Source organism: Panulirus ornatus, chromosome 27 (genome assembly GCF_036320965.1).
Source record: "Panulirus ornatus isolate Po-2019 chromosome 27, ASM3632096v1, whole genome shotgun sequence".
Classification (NCBI taxonomy): domain Eukaryota; kingdom Metazoa; phylum Arthropoda; class Malacostraca; order Decapoda; family Palinuridae; genus Panulirus; species Panulirus ornatus.
This window is the reverse complement of record NC_092250.1, coordinates 2,916,576-2,934,366: the sequence shown is the minus strand read 5'-3', so window position 1 is coordinate 2,934,366 and position 17,791 is coordinate 2,916,576. Positions and strand designations below refer to the sequence as shown.

Here is a 17,791-nt window from a genome sequence, read left to right as displayed (position 1 = left end):
TTTGATCGAGTAAGTAACGTAAGGGTAAGAGAGATGTGTGGAAATAAAAAGAGCGTGGTCGAGAGAGCAGAAGAGGGTGTTTTGAAATGGTTTGGGCACATGGAGAGAATGAGTGAGGAGAGATTGACCAAGAGGATATATGTGTCGGAGGTGGAGGGAACGAGGAGAAGAGGGAGACCAAATTGGAGGTGGAAAGATGGAGTGAAAAAGATTTTGTGTGATCGGGGCCTGAACATGCAGGAGGGTGAAAGGAGGGCAAGAAATAGAGTGAATTGGAGTCATGTGGTATACAGGGGTTGACGTGCTGTCAGTGGATTGAAGCAAGGCATGTGAAGCGTCTGGGGTAAACCATGGAAAGCTGTGTAGGTATGTATATTTGCGTGTCTGGACGTGTGTATGTACATGTGTATGGGGGGGGGGGGGGGCGGGGCCATTTCTTTCGTCTGTTTCCTTGCGCTACCTCGCAAACGCGGGAGACAGCGACAAAGTATAAAAAAAAAAAAAAAAAAATATATATATATACATATATATATATATATATATATATATATATATATATATATATATATATATATATATTATTATACTTTGTCGCTGTCTCCCGCGTTTGCGAGGTATATATATATATTTTTTTATTTTTTTTATTATACTTTTTATTATACTTTGTCGCTGTTTCCCGTGTAGAGGTAGTGCTACCTCGCGCACATGCAGAGAAAAGGGGTTGTCGTTTCATGTGTGGCGGGGTGGTGACGGGAATGAATAAGGGCAGACAGTATGAATTATGTACATGTGTATATATGTATATGTCTGTGTGTGTATATATATGTATACATTGAGATGTTTAGGTATGTATATGTGCGTGTGTGGACATGTGTGTATATACACGTGTATGTGGGTGGGTTGGGCCATTCTTTCGTCTGTTTCCTTGTGCTACCTCGCTAACGCGGGAGACAGCGACAAAGTATAATGAATAAATAAATAAATATAAACACCCATACATGCACATATACATACATATTCATATCAATATATACACCTATACATACACAGACATTTAAATATATACACGTACATATTCATTCTTGCTTGCCTCCAATCCATTCCTAATGCAGCCCCACCCCACAGGAAACAGTTGCTGTTTTCAGATAAAATGGCTGTGATGAGTCTCCAGAGACAAATTCTATGGGCCTGTGACAAAGTTTGCAAGAATCTCAAGAGGAAAGTTGAAATATAATGTTAAAAGTAAAGATGTTAGATACAGCAGATGAGTCAGACAAGAGCATGAGTGAAAGTTGAAATGTAAAAGGTTTAAAGGAAGTGAAGTGCCTTAGATCCCAGGGAGTAGACTTGGAAACTGTTGAAAAGATGGGAAATGAGTCAGAGGCTGAAAGAAAGGGATAAGGTCCTGGACATCTGGAGTGTGTGGATGGAAAGGAAGTTTCTGTCAGGACAAGAATGGGTATGTTTGAAGGTATTGTAGTCCTAAGAGTACTGTATGAGTGTCAGTCTTTGACTTTCAGTGCAAAGGTAAGATAAAGGGTTAATGTGCTGGAAATGACATGCCTGAGAATATTTGGCATGAGGTGGCTTCATCAAATGAGAAATGACAAGTCAGAGAGAGTAGTATAGTATTTAGTGTAGTCTGATTAAGAGGATCCTACTAAGGTGTGCTGATATGGTTTGGACATACAGAGAAGATAGCTGAAGAGTAATAGACACAGGATTTATGTGTTCAATGGCAGGGGAGGGGAAAAGGGAAGGGGAGACTGAAGAGGAGATAGAAAGATGAAATAAAGGAGACTATATGGTATTACGTCCTAGACATTAAAGGAGGGCAAGAACCATGTTAGTTAGAAATACTGGAGCAAAGTAGTATGTAGGGGCTATGTGCTGTTAATGGGCTAAACAATGGGAATATAAAGTGGTCAAACCAAATCATGAAGAGTTGAATGGGCTTGGATTTGGCTAATAGACTATGATTTTTGTACATTATATCTGGCAGTTAGAGAGTGAATGTGTGGATATGAGGCCTTTATTTATCTGTTCTTGATGTTACCTTGCAAAGACTGCTAATGCAGCTAGATGTAAAAAAAAAAAAGGAAAAAAAAAAAAAGAACTTGGGGATAAGGCAAAAATGAAGTACCCAATTATTTGGTCAAATGAGAGTACAACATTGATGGTGTAGAATGAGCTCTAGCTATATAATGCTTCTTAATTTAAACTTCTGATTTTTCCTTGATTTTATCTGTATATCTGAAGATAAGTGATCATATTGTATGCAAGACAAACTCAACTTACTGAGAAAAGATGTGTGAGAGAAAAGATCATCAGCAGCCCAAATACTCTGGTGAAGGGAGGCCAGGAAAGTCCACACCCGAGAGTATGAAGCCAAGGTGGTGTCATCTAAAATAAGTGTATGTGGCCATTGTACGCGATATCTCAGCTCCAGGCAGTCCACGATGCTTACTGAAAGAAATTGTTTACTGATATATTTCTCCTAAAATGGAATTACTCTTTTTAGGAAGAGAAACAAAAAAGCCTTGCTCAATTTGAGAATAGCAGGGTAATATCTTCATTAAAACTTGTGAATAAATTCACCATCTGATTTTAAATGCAGGAATAGCACCGCTTGCCACTCTCTTCTAAAAAAGAATGCTGAAATAATGAGAACAAAGCTTGAATATACACAAATGAACACAACCAGTTCATTCCCTGCTATATACTTATCTCAGAAACACCCTTTTGCTTGCCTTTTTATGTGTCTTTTTTTCTACATCTTTTGTTGTATTTTCTCAACAGGATAATAAGAATCCTTTTAATAATGGTTTCCTTTTGCATTTGTTAGCATAAGTAGCTAGGTCATTCCCTCCAATAAAAGGTTTTATTTGTGAAAGACCCAAGCAATCCAAATTTGTTTACAGGTAGTGGACCATTTATACCTTATTCTTCCTTTCTTTTGTATATTTTAATGCATATATCTTATGAGATTTTTCTTTGGTGTGTTTTTCCTCAGAGAGTCATCTTTAGGGCGATGAGATTTTTCTTTGGTGTGTTTTTCCTCTGAGAGTCATCTTTAGGGTGTGTTTTGTTTCTCCTTGTATTTCTTTGCCCTCTTATTTTAGGGCTGTTGTTTTCAGATTCAAAATGGTGTCATCACAGTGCCATCTGTTAGCAGCTTCAATTACCTTACCAAAGGAGGGCAGTTTTTCATCCCTTTTTAACTTTCAAGAACACATATTGTCATTCAGATGGGTTTAGCTTGGGTCCCTTAAATTTGGCATTCAGAACATACTCTTCCAGCAATTTACAAAATGTGTTGAGGAATAGATATATCCTCATTTCTTTATCCTACCTGCCTTTTTCCTATATTAATAGATATCTTGGAACTTAACAGAAGTCACATATTCAAAATTATTTTTTCCTTATTTCATACTAAATTTCATGACCTTGATACCTTCAGCAACATAACGTAACTTACCTGGTGTAACTTACTGGCCATAAACTAACCTATACTAAATCAGCAATTGGTAGACATTTTAGAAGGCCCTTCTATGAATATGGATAAGACAAAGAAACATAACTACTGTCTGTCCAGTTTCTCTCTCCCTGAACAACAGGAAGGTGAACATTCAGTGCATCTTGAATGAACTGGTGCATGTATACTCTTTCTTTTCAGTCCACAAGATTATAATAACCCTAGCTGATGAAAGCTTGTCCATATGGAGTCAGATATTCCAAAGAATGAGGCTTTCTTCATACTGAATGTTAGACTCAAACATGCTATTTTAAGAAAGTCTGCTCTTCAGCAATCAAAGGGTACCTCTTCTGAATTAATGGATCAAGGCTTGCAACTCAGATGAGAATGCAGTACCTAAGTGACTTGGTTCCTCAGGAGATCAGGGACTAACTCCTATTTGTGTACCTCTGTTCATGTTAGATGCTATACACTATGCTATGGATAAAAGGAACTTAACTAAAGTAATCTTCTCCCAAAAAACTCACTGTTTACATTAGTGGTATGACTTGTTGGAGAGTGATCATACAAGTGAAAGGGCCTGCATTTTTAACTTACTTTTTTCTGCAGCAGATGAACTCATCTGGAAAAAGAATGATCCTCGACCCCTTGACAACACTTTCTACATTCAAAAGTAGTTCAAGATGACCACCATTCAGTAACAAAGCTCCTTCCAACACATCCCTAGATTTTCTGCATTTAATTACAAGATGCGTACTGGCATGTCCAAATCTAATTGTGGTTTAGAAAGGACTTAGGCTGCAAGGTAGGGAAGGAATACTTTGCAGTTTCCAGCCATGTCTTTCATCCAAAGCCTTGCATTTGCATATTTTTAACCACTATAGGATAAAAACTCACTTGCATAGGTGAATGCTGGTGGAATGTTGGTGATGGCAAATGACAAATTTTCAGACAGTGGACTTGTACTCCAGCATGAATCAGACACTGATCTGTTGAGGATGTTATTAAGTTCCACAGGAATCAACAGTGCAGCTGGGGAGCTTGCTGTATCAGACTGCAAGTTAAAAAAAAAGTTTATTGATATGAATCTTTAAGCTCCACAGATAATGTAAAATAATTACATAGTATACTAGGAGACCACATGTACAATATACAAAGTGACTGATGGAAATGAGAAAGTCCTACTATCACTGGAGGTAATATATAAATATCTCAATTTCAATTTGTTGATAAATTCACCATCTACCCCTAAGGGGAGAATCACTTTGTGTGAACCACTGTTCACCACCTTTTTAGAAGGTTGATATCACAAGTTCAAAACTAGCATATACAAAAAGGAACACAGCTAAGTCATTCTGGCAAAATCCCAAACTACACACTACAAAAGTTTAAAAAGAAACAGAGGGGAAGGAAGGTCAGGAATGAAAAATAAGGCTTGCTAACTGGCCTCCTTTCTTAGAACAAAATAGTTTCTAATGAATTTAATACGCATTTCCTTCCTAACAGGAGTCAGTCAATGAGCAAAGTTAGAGAATAGCCATATAGAAGCTAGAGATAAACTCTTGAACTTATAAAAGAAACAGTGAGCAGTGGCTGAGAAGATACTTTGTAGACTTCCAGGTACCACATGAGAATATTCTGCAGACCCAGACTTCAGAAATAGCGGACAAAAGTGCTGGCAAAGCTCCACAGCCCCCTGAGATAATATCCTTCAATGAGAGGATCCTCATATATGTTTAAGAAGACTAACTTTCTTATATCACAGGAATCTAAAATTGGCTGGGACTTAAGGATTGGGTATTTGATATGTGTGGCAAATGTTTCTTTCCACCAAAAGGAGGTCACAGGCAGGAGAGATTTTTTAAAAAGATCTCATGAATGGACAGTTAAAAGAACCCACAAAGGTACCTACAGGACAGTGACTGTGATAAACATTCCCAAATTTCTATTGAGATGGAATAAGTGATGTCTAACCTCTGAAGGAAAGTGAGGAGGTTTTCATGACAAAATTCGAATGAATCATACTTGCTCTACATCCTAAGGTTAGAGCAAAGGGAATCAGGAACTTCTGAAGCAAGACTTCAGCAGAAAAAAAATTTTCACTTAAAATTGAGTGTTTACAACATAAGTATTGGAAATAAAAGTAATAAAGACAAAAATATTCAGATGTATGATCTTTACTGGGATCCATAATATTGGTTAGGTAGTCAATGGAATAAGGGAAGGGAGAATGTTTCTGTCCCACAGCACATTTCATTGACTCAAAATATTCACTGCCAGAGCAAGTACTGGAGAGGACAGGCTATAGACAATTAACAACAGCCTTCTAAACATGCAGTTGTTAATGTAGGGTAGTCCTCTCCTTAAGGACAGATGGCTGGTTAATCATAGGTTGTTATTGGAATATTACAATATATCCCAAAACACAGCAGGTCTCTTATTACCTTTGTTTGCGAGATATTTCTTATCAAGAAGAAAGGAATCTTCATCAAAGTTCAGAGATCATGATATATGAGCGGTTAATGCTATAATAAGACACAATATATCTTGAATTTTGTTAATGCAGGATGTGAAATAATTTTGAAATAGAAGGGTAATACAAAGTTTCAAACTGATGATGTATCAAGAAGATATTTCTCACCTTGCTGAAGAGATTCACAGTGAGTGCATGAGCAAAATGAGCATCATGGAACAGCAGAAGAGCACGGAGGGCAGAGAAATGATCCAGTAGACCCTCCTGTACCAATACTTCACTCAGAAGACTTGAGTTAACAAGTCGACTCCTACAACAATGAGGAAACACAGTAAACTTCATCCCATGGTTGTATAAATATCATATATATATATATATATATATATATATATATATATGTGATGACTTCTCATGCCATTTGAAAAGTAACCATATTAACTGGAATTATGTGGTAATTTACTGTAACAGCTTGTTTGAATTTTAGCCGAAGTGTTGTCTGATTTTTTAGTAAGCTCAGATTTCATCTTACCATTAAACCTTATCCTATATCCCAAGCACCCAGGCACTTCAATTAAACATTTCCACACCCTTAATAAATGCAGCTTCTGCAGCAAGACTCAAAATGTTTACTTAATTTTTTGTGTTTGTATGCCAGTCAAAAAAGTGACAAGTACTTCTTTTTACAAAGATATGGAAATACAGTAGGTGGAAGGGGAGTAACTACTATCTACCTATGATGAGATTTTGTCATGACACTGGGTTAGTATGCACTGCCCACTGCAAGTACCACTTGTCTAGTTATACTGTTGTTCTCTGCCACCATGCCCACTGTAGTTATCTTTGTTGGGTTTGCTTGGAACCAGTCCTAGCTATTTGTCTTGAGTTGGTGTTCACTATTTGCTTGGTTTTATTTTACTGTGTAGAATATTAAAGTCTCTCCATCTTTTTCACTTAGCTCTCATGGATAACTGTTTGGTACAATTCTAGTATATTCTAGTGGGATTTTTGTAGATTCAATTATTCTGTGTCTACCGTGTACAAATAGTTGGATAGTCCTTTCGATGAAATGAGTGATTTTATTTCATACTGAAAAAAAATATTCCTTACTGTGTAGCTAGGTGCATCCTGATTGAACGAATAAAATAAATTGGGGCACAAGACAGCTCATTAGTAGTAGGAACAGAAGGTAATTCTTTGGTACTTGGTTGTCTTATATTGGGTTTTCCAGTTAGAGCTGTCCCTGTGATGTCCAGCAGTGGTTCACAACCTGCAATAGTACAATAACTTGTTTTAGAAATGAGTTAAATTCTGTATTCAACTACAGATATGAACCCTAAAGAAAAAAAAAAAAAGACTAGCATTATGACACTCTTCAGAAATAGGAACTGTATTTGTAAAAAAAGAAAAAAATAAGTTGGTTCTGAAGAGCAAAGGCAAGCAATATATGGTAGAAACTAGTGAAAAAGACTTCTGAGTAGAGTATGTAAAAGTTGAAAATAAGCATGAGTGAAAAAAGAAGCAGTATATCACTCATAGGACAACTTTCACTGGCTGCACCAGATGCACAGGTTACAGAGAATGACTAAAGCAGCAGTAAAAACATTTTGGACACTAATTCAGAGGCAAAACAAAATGAGTTCTAGATTACAGTTATTGTGTTCAGGTAAAGGATATTTGTTTAAGATGGGTGAAAGAAGTATAAAACATCAAGGAGAGCTGAGAAAACTGATAAAATGAAAGAGCATTTTCATTTTAATGACATATATATAAGCTTAAAAGGGATGGGTATGGATACAGGTCAGATATCTTTTCCAAGCTTCATTTTGGACAGTATATGGAAATTTATACAAAGGCAAATATAGAGACCTCATCATTACCACACTGACCGAACACTGGTAGTTTGTGACACATCAAATTATGCAACTAAAGACCATTAATAAGTGGCAGTGATCCATTTCATGTCCCATGTAAGTGTTACATCAATAAAGTAGGGGGCCTACAGGTATAGGAAATGAACACAGGGTTTTTGAGGAAGTGGGCAATATATTACACATCACTGTAAAGAAGACTGAAGGACATCACAGACAGAAAATTTTCAGACTAAGTGATGTTGATACATGATCTAAGCATTGGTCTTGGATCTCTAACTGTCAGATATGTGATGCCCAATAAGCTGTACCCTGAATATTATCTGTAAGACATCCTTTTTCAACTGCAGATACAAAAATAAACATGTAGTACCTATTTCTTCCTAGAGAATTTTGCTTAAATATCATATCTTTTAACAAAATAAAAAGAAAAACAAGTTTTATAAGTATTCTTACTCATAAGCTTCAAATTCTCCACATCATAGGGCTTAGCCTTGAAGACCACTGAATTTTTCACGGCTGATAACAGGTCATCAGCTGGGCTCATATCACTGTATGGTCCAGCAGGAGACATTACAGGTTCCTGATATCAACAAAAAGTGATTGGATTACACAGACCACATAGGTTTTTGAAGTAAACTCAAAATATTGCAACATAAAAGTTATCATATTCAACTTAAAAAGTCTTAAATTTGGTAGGGTATTGCTACAAAAAACCATTATTCAATTATCCAACATTAGAAATGCCTAACCCTAATAAACCATGCAGTACACAGAAACCTCAAAGACTATAAATGCAAGTGTGAAAAATCTCACCCAAAAACTTATATCTTGCATGCCTTCTCTAATACAGCACAATGGTTCATGTAAAATATCCACATAAGACACTCAATACATTTCTATGGAATCCTCCAACAGAATATCCCTTATCCACATCCTCCCTCACCGTGTTCTCTCAACTCACCTTTGATTACCCTCTACATTAGCTTCCAATCAAATTACTGAAATATATTCAGTTGTACTCTTGGCATGTCCACAACACCTTCTTCATTGACCACTTTTGCTTTAGAGATCCTTTATTACAGAAACAGAATCCAAGGATTTTTCAAGAAATGTAAGTCAAAAGCTTAATCAATACTGGGTACAAATTATGCAAAAATTCTTGTATTAGGCACTGTACAGTGCAGGTGATAGTTGTATCAAGCTTAAAGTGGCTACCTTCTATACCATATGTCAACAGCTTTTGAAATGAAATGCTCAGTAAGGTGTTTTAGGGGCCCTGTCAAATAATTCCAAGGAAACAGGAACTGAAACTGTTTAACTATGAAAATAAAACCCAATTATGAGTACTTCTATTGATATACAGAGGGCACAGTCTTAAATTGCACATCCAAATGTACAAATTACTAATTCTGTGGACATTAAAATGTCAAAGTTCATTCTACAAAAACAAATCAACAAAAATAAAATGCAAACAAAATTAAGATCTGAAATTGTGAAAAGCTATTTTTTCCAAGTGAAGGAAGCCACTGAGCAAGGTGATGAGAGAGAGCCCCACACTCTGTAGGAGCTATAAAGCACCATCCCATACTATTCTGTGAGCAAACCTGCCTTCTGTCTAAGGACAGAATCACCATGCATGGAGCTGCTGCTTGCCATCTTCTGTATAGGAAGAAGGATGACATCACAATCTCAGATTTAGACATGCACAAACGGACACAACAGTTAATTCCCACGTAACCAATTACACAACAGTACCCACACTTTAAGAATAAAAAAGTAGGGTAGGAAAGTAAGAAGGCTTTGCCTTAAACTGAGAGCCTAGAACCTACCTAATGCCAACAACAAAATTTCGCCATGAAGGTGGGGCTAGCATGTAGTGCACACTACTTTTTTTTTTTTTTTTCAGAATAACTGTTTCTTTCAACAGCCTCTCCTCTCATGTTAGGTAGAATTAGTGATGAATTCAGGCAGTGGCAAATAAAAACAAAACCAAACCTAGACCCTTCTAAAATAGTGCCTTCAGAATTACTGAGCCCCCTCCTGAAAAGATTCAGCTCTTGAGGAACTTAATACATAAGTTTAGTTGAGGGAAAAATTAGACCGACATAATTATGGTAATAATGATAACACTAGAAATAATGATCCTTTATTAATTTACAATTGCTTTTCCTGCCTTAGCAAGGTAAAATCAGGAACAAACAAACAATGGCCTTATTTGCACACATCCACTTTTTAGTTGTCATGTTTATGTACTGAAACCAGAACCTACTATACATAGCCAAACCCAACAGACTGTACATTTGTTCATTTTGTCTGCTTCACATACCCTGGTACAGCCCACTGGCAACATACCAATAGGTGTGCATGTTGGAAATTAAAAGCATGAGGATGATACGTAGTTCAAGGCAAGTTGGTTGTGGAAGGAATGACTTTATAAGAGAGTTGTGATATACTACGTGCAGTCTGACTGAAAGAGCTGACCAGGGTATGCTCAATAGGTCTGGATGTACAAAGGGGATGACTGAAGAAAGATTAAGAGGATCTAGGTTAAACCAACACAGGAAGAAAGGGATAATGGGAAACCAAGAAGATGAACTGATGAAGAAGACATCTTTGGCTATGGGATTTCAGGACTTGAATACTCAGGACAGGAGAGTGAAAGGCATGCGTGAGATAAATTGAACTGGATCAATGTGGCATGTGACGTGCTCCTGCTGTCTGTAGGCTGAACAAAGTAAACCATGGAATAGTCCATGGAACTTAGCAGGGTATGATAGGGTCTGGTCTCAGTACATTATACTGCACATGACAATTTGAAAGAGGATGTGTATAAATGAGGTTGTTGTTCCTTTGTTCCTGACATTACCTTGTTAATGCGGGAGAGGCAACAGGGAATAATAATAATAATAATAATTCGGTGCATTATAAATGACAGCTAGAGACTGAGTGTGAACGAATGTGGCCTTTGTTGTCTTTTCCTAGTGCTACCTTGCGCACATGCAGGGGAAGGAGGTTGTCATTTCATGTGTGGCAGGGTGGCGACAGGAATGAATAAGGGCAGACAGTATGAATTATGTACATGTGTATCTATGTATATGTCTGTGTGTGTATATATATGTATACGTTGAGATGTATAGGTATGTGTATGTGCGTGTGTGGACGTGTATGTATATACATGTGTATGTGGGTGGGCTGGGCCATTCTTTCGTCTGTTTCCTTGTGCTACCTCGCTAACACGGGAGACAGCGACAAAGTATGATAAATAAATAAATAAATAAATATAGTAATAATAAACACTTGAGCTAAGTTTGCAACATTATCTCACTTCAAACAATAATACAACTTACAAGGAACAAGGTTTATAATGAGCACTTTTTCTCCCTATGGGGAAAGAGAACTTACTTGCTAAAAAACTGAGAAAAAACGTAATGAAACAAAGATATTTTTAATATTTTCACAATAAAGAGGGAACATTTCATGATATTGCATGTCATCCTTGTGCTGACTTACTGCAAATCTTGTTCCAAGTTCAGTGTACATATTGCTGAAGACAGTACAAAACAAGAGATAATATACAACCTATGTAGGAAAATGACTGATTTATTGATTTACTAGTTGGGAGCCACCTTACACTAGATTAGTTCTTGCAGTTATCACAAATTAAAGCTACAATCACACTCAGCATCAGTAGCTTAATAAAAGTGGGAAATCTATGTATAGTATGAAAATAATACATGGCTAGGAAAACAAAAATCAAAGTCACACTGGGATAAACTTGTGATAATACAGATGTATAAGTTAAAAAAAAAAAAAAAAAAAGGCCCCCTGATTGTACACAACCATCAAGTCAGTGAACCCTTCACACACATATAACTTTAATTGGTGGGAAATCTAAACCATAATTCCCTTCAACACAAAATGAAGCATCAACAAGAGGATGCAAATTATGTCTTGACAGAAGGTCCAATAAATGTCATGGAAGAAGCATGCAATATTAAGACATTAACTAAGTTCAGCACAAAGTGGGAAATGAAATGTTGTGTTCATTTGTGCAAATCAAAACCTGAGCTTTTAATGAGGTCAAATCTCCCTTAGAGCAGACTGTAATGAATAGTGGCTATATGAAAGATGATCCTGTCCCTTAGGGATAGAAGGTGGGTCAACATGATGAAAAGTGTGATGTCGCTATATACTTACCAGAATGGAACTTTCTCTCATCTTTCTTGCTGACAGGCTGACTCCTGTTAAGAAAACACTTTAATCCAAAGTGAAGCATTTCCAGTAGTATCAAATTACACTGATGTAACAAATGTTGCCATTTAGATAGTCATACAGTATATGACAGTTAAGTGAAAAATAAAGCAACACGAAGCATAATTTCCCAATAGATGGATGGCAACCTCTCAAGCAATAACATGCTGATTATGGCCTTGAGATGGCCTGATCAGTCCTGATCACAGCATCATGAGTAACATTTTGTGAACTTTCTCAAGGACTGGGGCTGAACCTATCTTCATGAGGTGGGAAGTCTGCATGCTTAATCAAAGGCTAAATTTGAAATAAGTAAAACCAAGTGTTGTATATAACATTATGAGACTAAATTTGAAATACGTAAAACCAAATGTTATAAAATACATAACGTAAAACAAAGTACAGTATACATATAAGAAGTTAAGTATGTGAACTGATATGACATTTTCTATACTGATCAATTTTCTAAGTTTTGAAGAATGTCCAGTTATCCTTTACATGCAAACAAAAGCCATTTTCACTCTGCAGTGGTCTGACAATACTATACTGCAATGAAACTTGCACTTTACAGTCTTAAACTGTTACACACTATTTACTTTGTCAGTCTACGAAACACCATTTCTGTATCAGTTATTATGAGAAACCAGCAGTATTTTCATTCAATATTCAAACAGAAATCAGTTTAAGGATAAAACTATACAGTCTCCAAATTCTAAAAAAAAAAAAAAATGGGTGCAATCCAAGCCTCTAAGGTGCAAAAAACTGACTTCAAGAACATATAACCAAAGAAAAAGCCGTCTGCTAACAAAAGAGGTTAAAAAATTCTTTTACAATAATCAGTAAAATAAGGTAATTATATGTTTACTCATATCTTTATAACATGAATTCAAATACACAAATATGTTTAATAAAATCTTTATGGAAAGGGCATCTTATGCCACTCACATGTTTCCAGAGGAGTTTATGAATGACAGCATCAGAGGCGTGACCATAAATGCTCCTTCCTCGCTCCTTCAGCACTTCTCCTCCAACCTTTGCAAGTTTTTGAAAGGAGGAAAGGGAATTCAGCATAACCAGGCTTATATAAGCCTGAGGCTATCATAGGTTTAAATATAATAGGTAGATATTGAAAGGAATATTAAGATCTGTATTTAGCAAAACAAAGCAGGAAAATATCAGACTTCGGACATGCTTTGAATCATAAAATTTTTCAAAAGCAGTAGATGTCTCAACTTTCATTAGATTAAAGGCTGAAAATATGTGACTCATGCTCACTTTGAGAGGGCAGATTCTACAGTAAAGACTTGACGATTTCATTCATTCTTATAATATGTATGCTTAGTGATGACTTACTGCAGAACAATCCAAAACACTGCACACTTAAACAATGAAAATTATCTTCAACAGAATAAGTTATAGTTTAGAAACATGTCAATTTCTGATATACTGTACTGTAACTCCGATGTCATGCTGTGAATTCTGTAAGTACGGTTATAGATAAATAAATACTGCATAGTTTTGATAAATTTCAGCTTTAAAAGAAATTAAACAATGCTTATAACTTTATAAATACTGAACTATATTCCGGTTCAAAGGTGGTGTCTGTGCTTATACCAACATCGCTACACCTGTTACATGTCTTAAGGACCCAAGTCCCCAAAATTCAATGTTATGTGGCTTTAGATCTGTCTTCCAACTACCACACTTTTTCTTTGTTGTGTAAAGTTTTCCCAATACTATAAATTTTATATCATTCTTCAACTATCTAAACCCCTACCATAAGACTGTGGCATCCTCTCATTGACTTTCAAACTGCAGGCACACTGTGCTACCAGATTTTAACTGTAAGATGTGCTGCTTCCAAGTAATGTCTAGTTTGGAAAATATGTCTAGTTTGAATAAAAAAGTTTTAAGAAGACAAGATGATTAATCATTACAGACTATAATGTGAAAATATCCATGTTTCAATAATCAACTGTTTTCTTCAAACTTATTAATTATCATTCACCATATACTAGAAGCTCAGTGCAATAAGCACAATGGTATTCAACTGATGGAAGCATAAATTATGTCCTTCAACAAAAACTATAAAACTTATTAGTAGTGAAGAAACAAGATAAGCTTACAGGATGAGCATAAACTGCCCCACATTATACTGATGAAATCTCTGTTGAAAACAAAAAATTCTCCTACAGAGTGAATTCCAGGAGAGAGAGAGAGAGAGAGAGAGAGAGAGAGAGAGAAGGTGGTTGGATTATGTGTTTGTGGACTGCAAAAAGCATTTGATAAAATTCCCCACAACAGATTGAATAAACCTCTCAGACCTCAGACTTCATTGTTGCTGCTTCTAAGATAAGACACAAGCCATGATAAAGTGACAGTAATAACTATCGTGATGGTTCACCACCATAAAATAATTATCCTGTCATTTCTTAATGTGCAATGTTTTCCAATTCAAAATCCATCTAAATTCAGATATTGGAACATCTAACCAGCTGTGTTGTGTACAAAATACTTCTGAAAGTTGGTCAGCATTGAGGTTGCAATTGGTCCTTAACTAAGGGATAAAAGCTTGACAGTTCTGTACTTTCCTTAGGTTCATGATTAGCTGGCCTGCTAAGGAGGCATGTCAAACAATGTTGATACTTTGTTGGGGTTGTTTGGCTTCTTGAATCAAATTCCAGCTATTTTCTATTACATATCATCAGAAAGCTCTCTCAAGGGTACATCATATAAAATTCTCTACATGAAAATAATTTTTTGATAACCATTTTCCCTTAAATGTTTTCTGACATAAAAAGTAATCTAAAAATTGATATAAAAAGTAATCATACCTGATCAATTAAGACTGGCTTCTCTTCATCAGGTGTTGTGTAAGCTGTTGAACCAGAGGTCTGCCTTTCATATAAAGAGCAGGATTTGTAGCTAGATGTGCTAGCACTTGATACTTGTCGACTGTAAACTACTTCATTCTTATACTGTCCTATAGCTGTCTCAAGACTCTCTGATATTCCATATTCCATATCAAGAACTTTCTGCTTGATTTTTACAGCATTTGCTGTGGATCTTAGAATGTTTATGGTATTTTTGTTTGCTGTAGTAGCCTGAAATTCTTCGTTTAGGACTTTCTGCTTAATTGCAGCTGCCTGAGCACGTCTCTCCTTAAATTCAGAAATCACTTCATTCATATTTTGATAAATATTGTTACCATTGTTCTCATCTTCACCTACGTTTCTGTCATTTTTTTCAACTGAATCCATCTTTGCTGCTGTAGAAACATTGTTCTTAGAAGTCTCTACATTTGCATTAGTATCCTTAAAATCATTTTCCTTATAAGAGACTGAAGCAGATACTGACCCTATAAGTGTATTAGAATTTTCAGTTGCTAGATTTGCATTAATGTCATCAGTCAAATATGGATGACAGCCTCCTTCCACGTTTCCATTTTCATCATCTTTATCACTCATGCTGCATACTGGTATACCAATTGTTGGAAAATTGGCATTAGCATCTTGTGCTGAAGCAGTTTCCCCAACACCTTGACTAATAGCATAATCGTCCCTAAGGACCTTACTGCGATTCTCATCAGACAATATTCCCGTTTGATCAGACATCATTTCTCCAAATATTCTGGCAGCAGTGGTTTGACCTTCAGTGTTCTTTGTCACTACACCATGAGCACCTTCTGTCTTTTCAGTTTTCATTTCATATTCTTCCTCTAGTACTCTTCTTTTATTGACAGAGGCTTCAACCCTAGTAGATAATAATGGTGGTTTATTTCTCAAAGCACTAACATCATTTGGTCTTTCGTAAAGATTCGACCCAATGGAACTCTTTGTATATGGCCAAGATGACTTATTCTCTGCATAACTTTTCTCGGAACTCATGGATCTCTTTGGGTCTGCTTCAAAATCTGGCAGATTTTCATCATGAGGTGTCTCTATAAAGTCAGATGAGGTGCTCATAAATGATTGTGACATGTCAGAGACTGATGAAAATTCTTGATTTGGACTGTCTTTAATATCAAAAAATTTTTCATGACAAGAATTTGAATTAGCTCCAGTGAAACCCGTATTTGGACTCAATTTTTCTGGTACATTTGTGTCTGAATTACCCTTCTGAGAAACTTTAGGGGAGCTGCTATGTGAGGAAATCTGCTGTGAGTAAGATAAACCTGGTTCACCATGTTTTGCTTCTTTTAGTTTCAGAGTTTCTGTATCATCTTGTTGAGATAACCAGTTAGTGTGGAGGATATACTTTCTGCGAGCTTCACCTAGCAGACAACGTTGCACTTTCCAGTTAGCAAGAGCCCTACTACGTTCTGCAGCAGACATTTTTTGTCGATAATATGATTCCATTTCAGCTCTGAAAGAAATTGTAATATCATTAGAGTATTATGCAAAGAAACTGAATTGGTATATCATTAACTGGATGGATATAATCAGGAGACACAGAAAACATTCAGAATATCTCTGTAACTCATTTATTTTCATGAAAGGGCTTGAAGGAGGTACCAGACTTATCTTAGTTTATAGATACTATGGGACATAGGAGAAAACATTTTAGAAAGAGAAACTTGGTTTTCTATAAAAGCATAAAAACAATGTGAGGAATTTAAATTATTAACATAGATTTGAATATATGAAGAGAAAGTATGACACAACAGAGTGTGTACTCATATGTATAGAAAGATTAATGGAAGCAATGCAAGGATAAGCTTAAACAAATAAGATTCTGACTACTGAGGGTTACATCAAAATAGGGAGCAAGTAATGCTCACTCTTTAAATATACCTGCAGTGACAGGCAATGGATAAACGATGATGAACAGGTGTCAAGTAACTTTTGGGTGAGAATGTACTGAGGGACAGTGTTAGTGTTGAATGCTTTGCCAATATCCACTAATAATGTTTGGGAGGGGGTTGAGGTTGGGTGAAGCCATCCAGAGAGTGTTGCATGAGGTTTGTGTACAGTGTGGTGGTGGAGTGAATGCATTTAAACCTGTTCTATGTGGGCGAGACAGGGATATTTTGTTTGATTCTGTTATGAATCAGTTTTTCAATACTTTTGGATACTAAGGGCAGGGATAAAATTGGGAAGTAAGATATAGGGCAACAATTAGGCCAAAGTGTTTTATTTGCACATCTGATGTCTTGTCTTTGCTTTTTTATGGGCAGGTCCGATGTGTTATCAGGGCATGTTCAGTCAATGAAACTAGGATGAGAAGGGAAAGACTGGTGCTGGAAGAAAGGTTTGGCAATGCTAATGGTTAAAGCCTAGGGTTAGTGTAAGGTTAAGAGGAGAAGAGCAAGTGCCACCTCTAATGAAGGGGTTGTTTGGAAATATGGAGAGGATAAGCAAAGAAATACTGATTAAGAGGATGTTCTTCTCAGAAGTAGAGGAAAGAAAGTGTAGAGTGAGATTAGGAAGGAGAAGGAAAGACGTAGTGAAGGAGACTTTGGGGTACTGGAAACTGAATTCAAAAATATTTTTCTTTACCTAAATTTTTCCTCCTCTTCCTGTTTCTTCTTTTCTCTCTCTTCCATTTCTAGAGCAATCTTATGATCCAGATCTGCTTCCCTCTTCTTTTCCTCATGTTTTCGTTCTTCTGCTTTTAGCATTTCTTCTTTCAGTACTTGAAACTGGGATTTTTTATATTCTATCTCATACTGGCGGACATCTTTCATCTTCTCTGTAAATTACATGAGGATTAGTCAGCTGT

At 36.3% G+C, this 17,791-nt stretch overlaps 1 protein-coding gene across 6 annotated transcripts in view; it reads right to left on the bottom strand.

Annotated features, from left to right (window-relative positions):
• The window catches only part of Grip163 (gamma-tubulin complex component 6), a 94,425-nt gene that overhangs the window by 9,417 nt on the left and 67,217 nt on the right, over nt 1-17,791 (bottom strand). For 5 of the 6 annotated variants that reach the window (XM_071678100.1, XM_071678101.1, XM_071678097.1 and 2 more), the window contains exons 15-22: nt 17,569-17,761; nt 14,905-16,435; nt 13,016-13,102; nt 8,273-8,399; nt 7,056-7,215; nt 6,117-6,258; nt 4,373-4,529; nt 2,299-2,466 (exon numbers count right to left, since the gene is read on the bottom strand). In XM_071678100.1, the coding sequence (XP_071534201.1) occupies nt 2,299-2,466; nt 4,373-4,529; nt 6,117-6,258; nt 7,056-7,215; nt 8,273-8,399; nt 13,016-13,102; nt 14,905-16,435; nt 17,569-17,761 (2,565 nt within the window). The remainder of the gene's footprint in view (nt 1-2,298; nt 2,467-4,372; nt 4,530-6,116; nt 6,259-7,055; nt 7,216-8,272; nt 8,400-13,015; nt 13,103-14,904; nt 16,436-17,568; nt 17,762-17,791) is intronic. The other variant, XM_071678098.1, reaches the window with a different exon arrangement.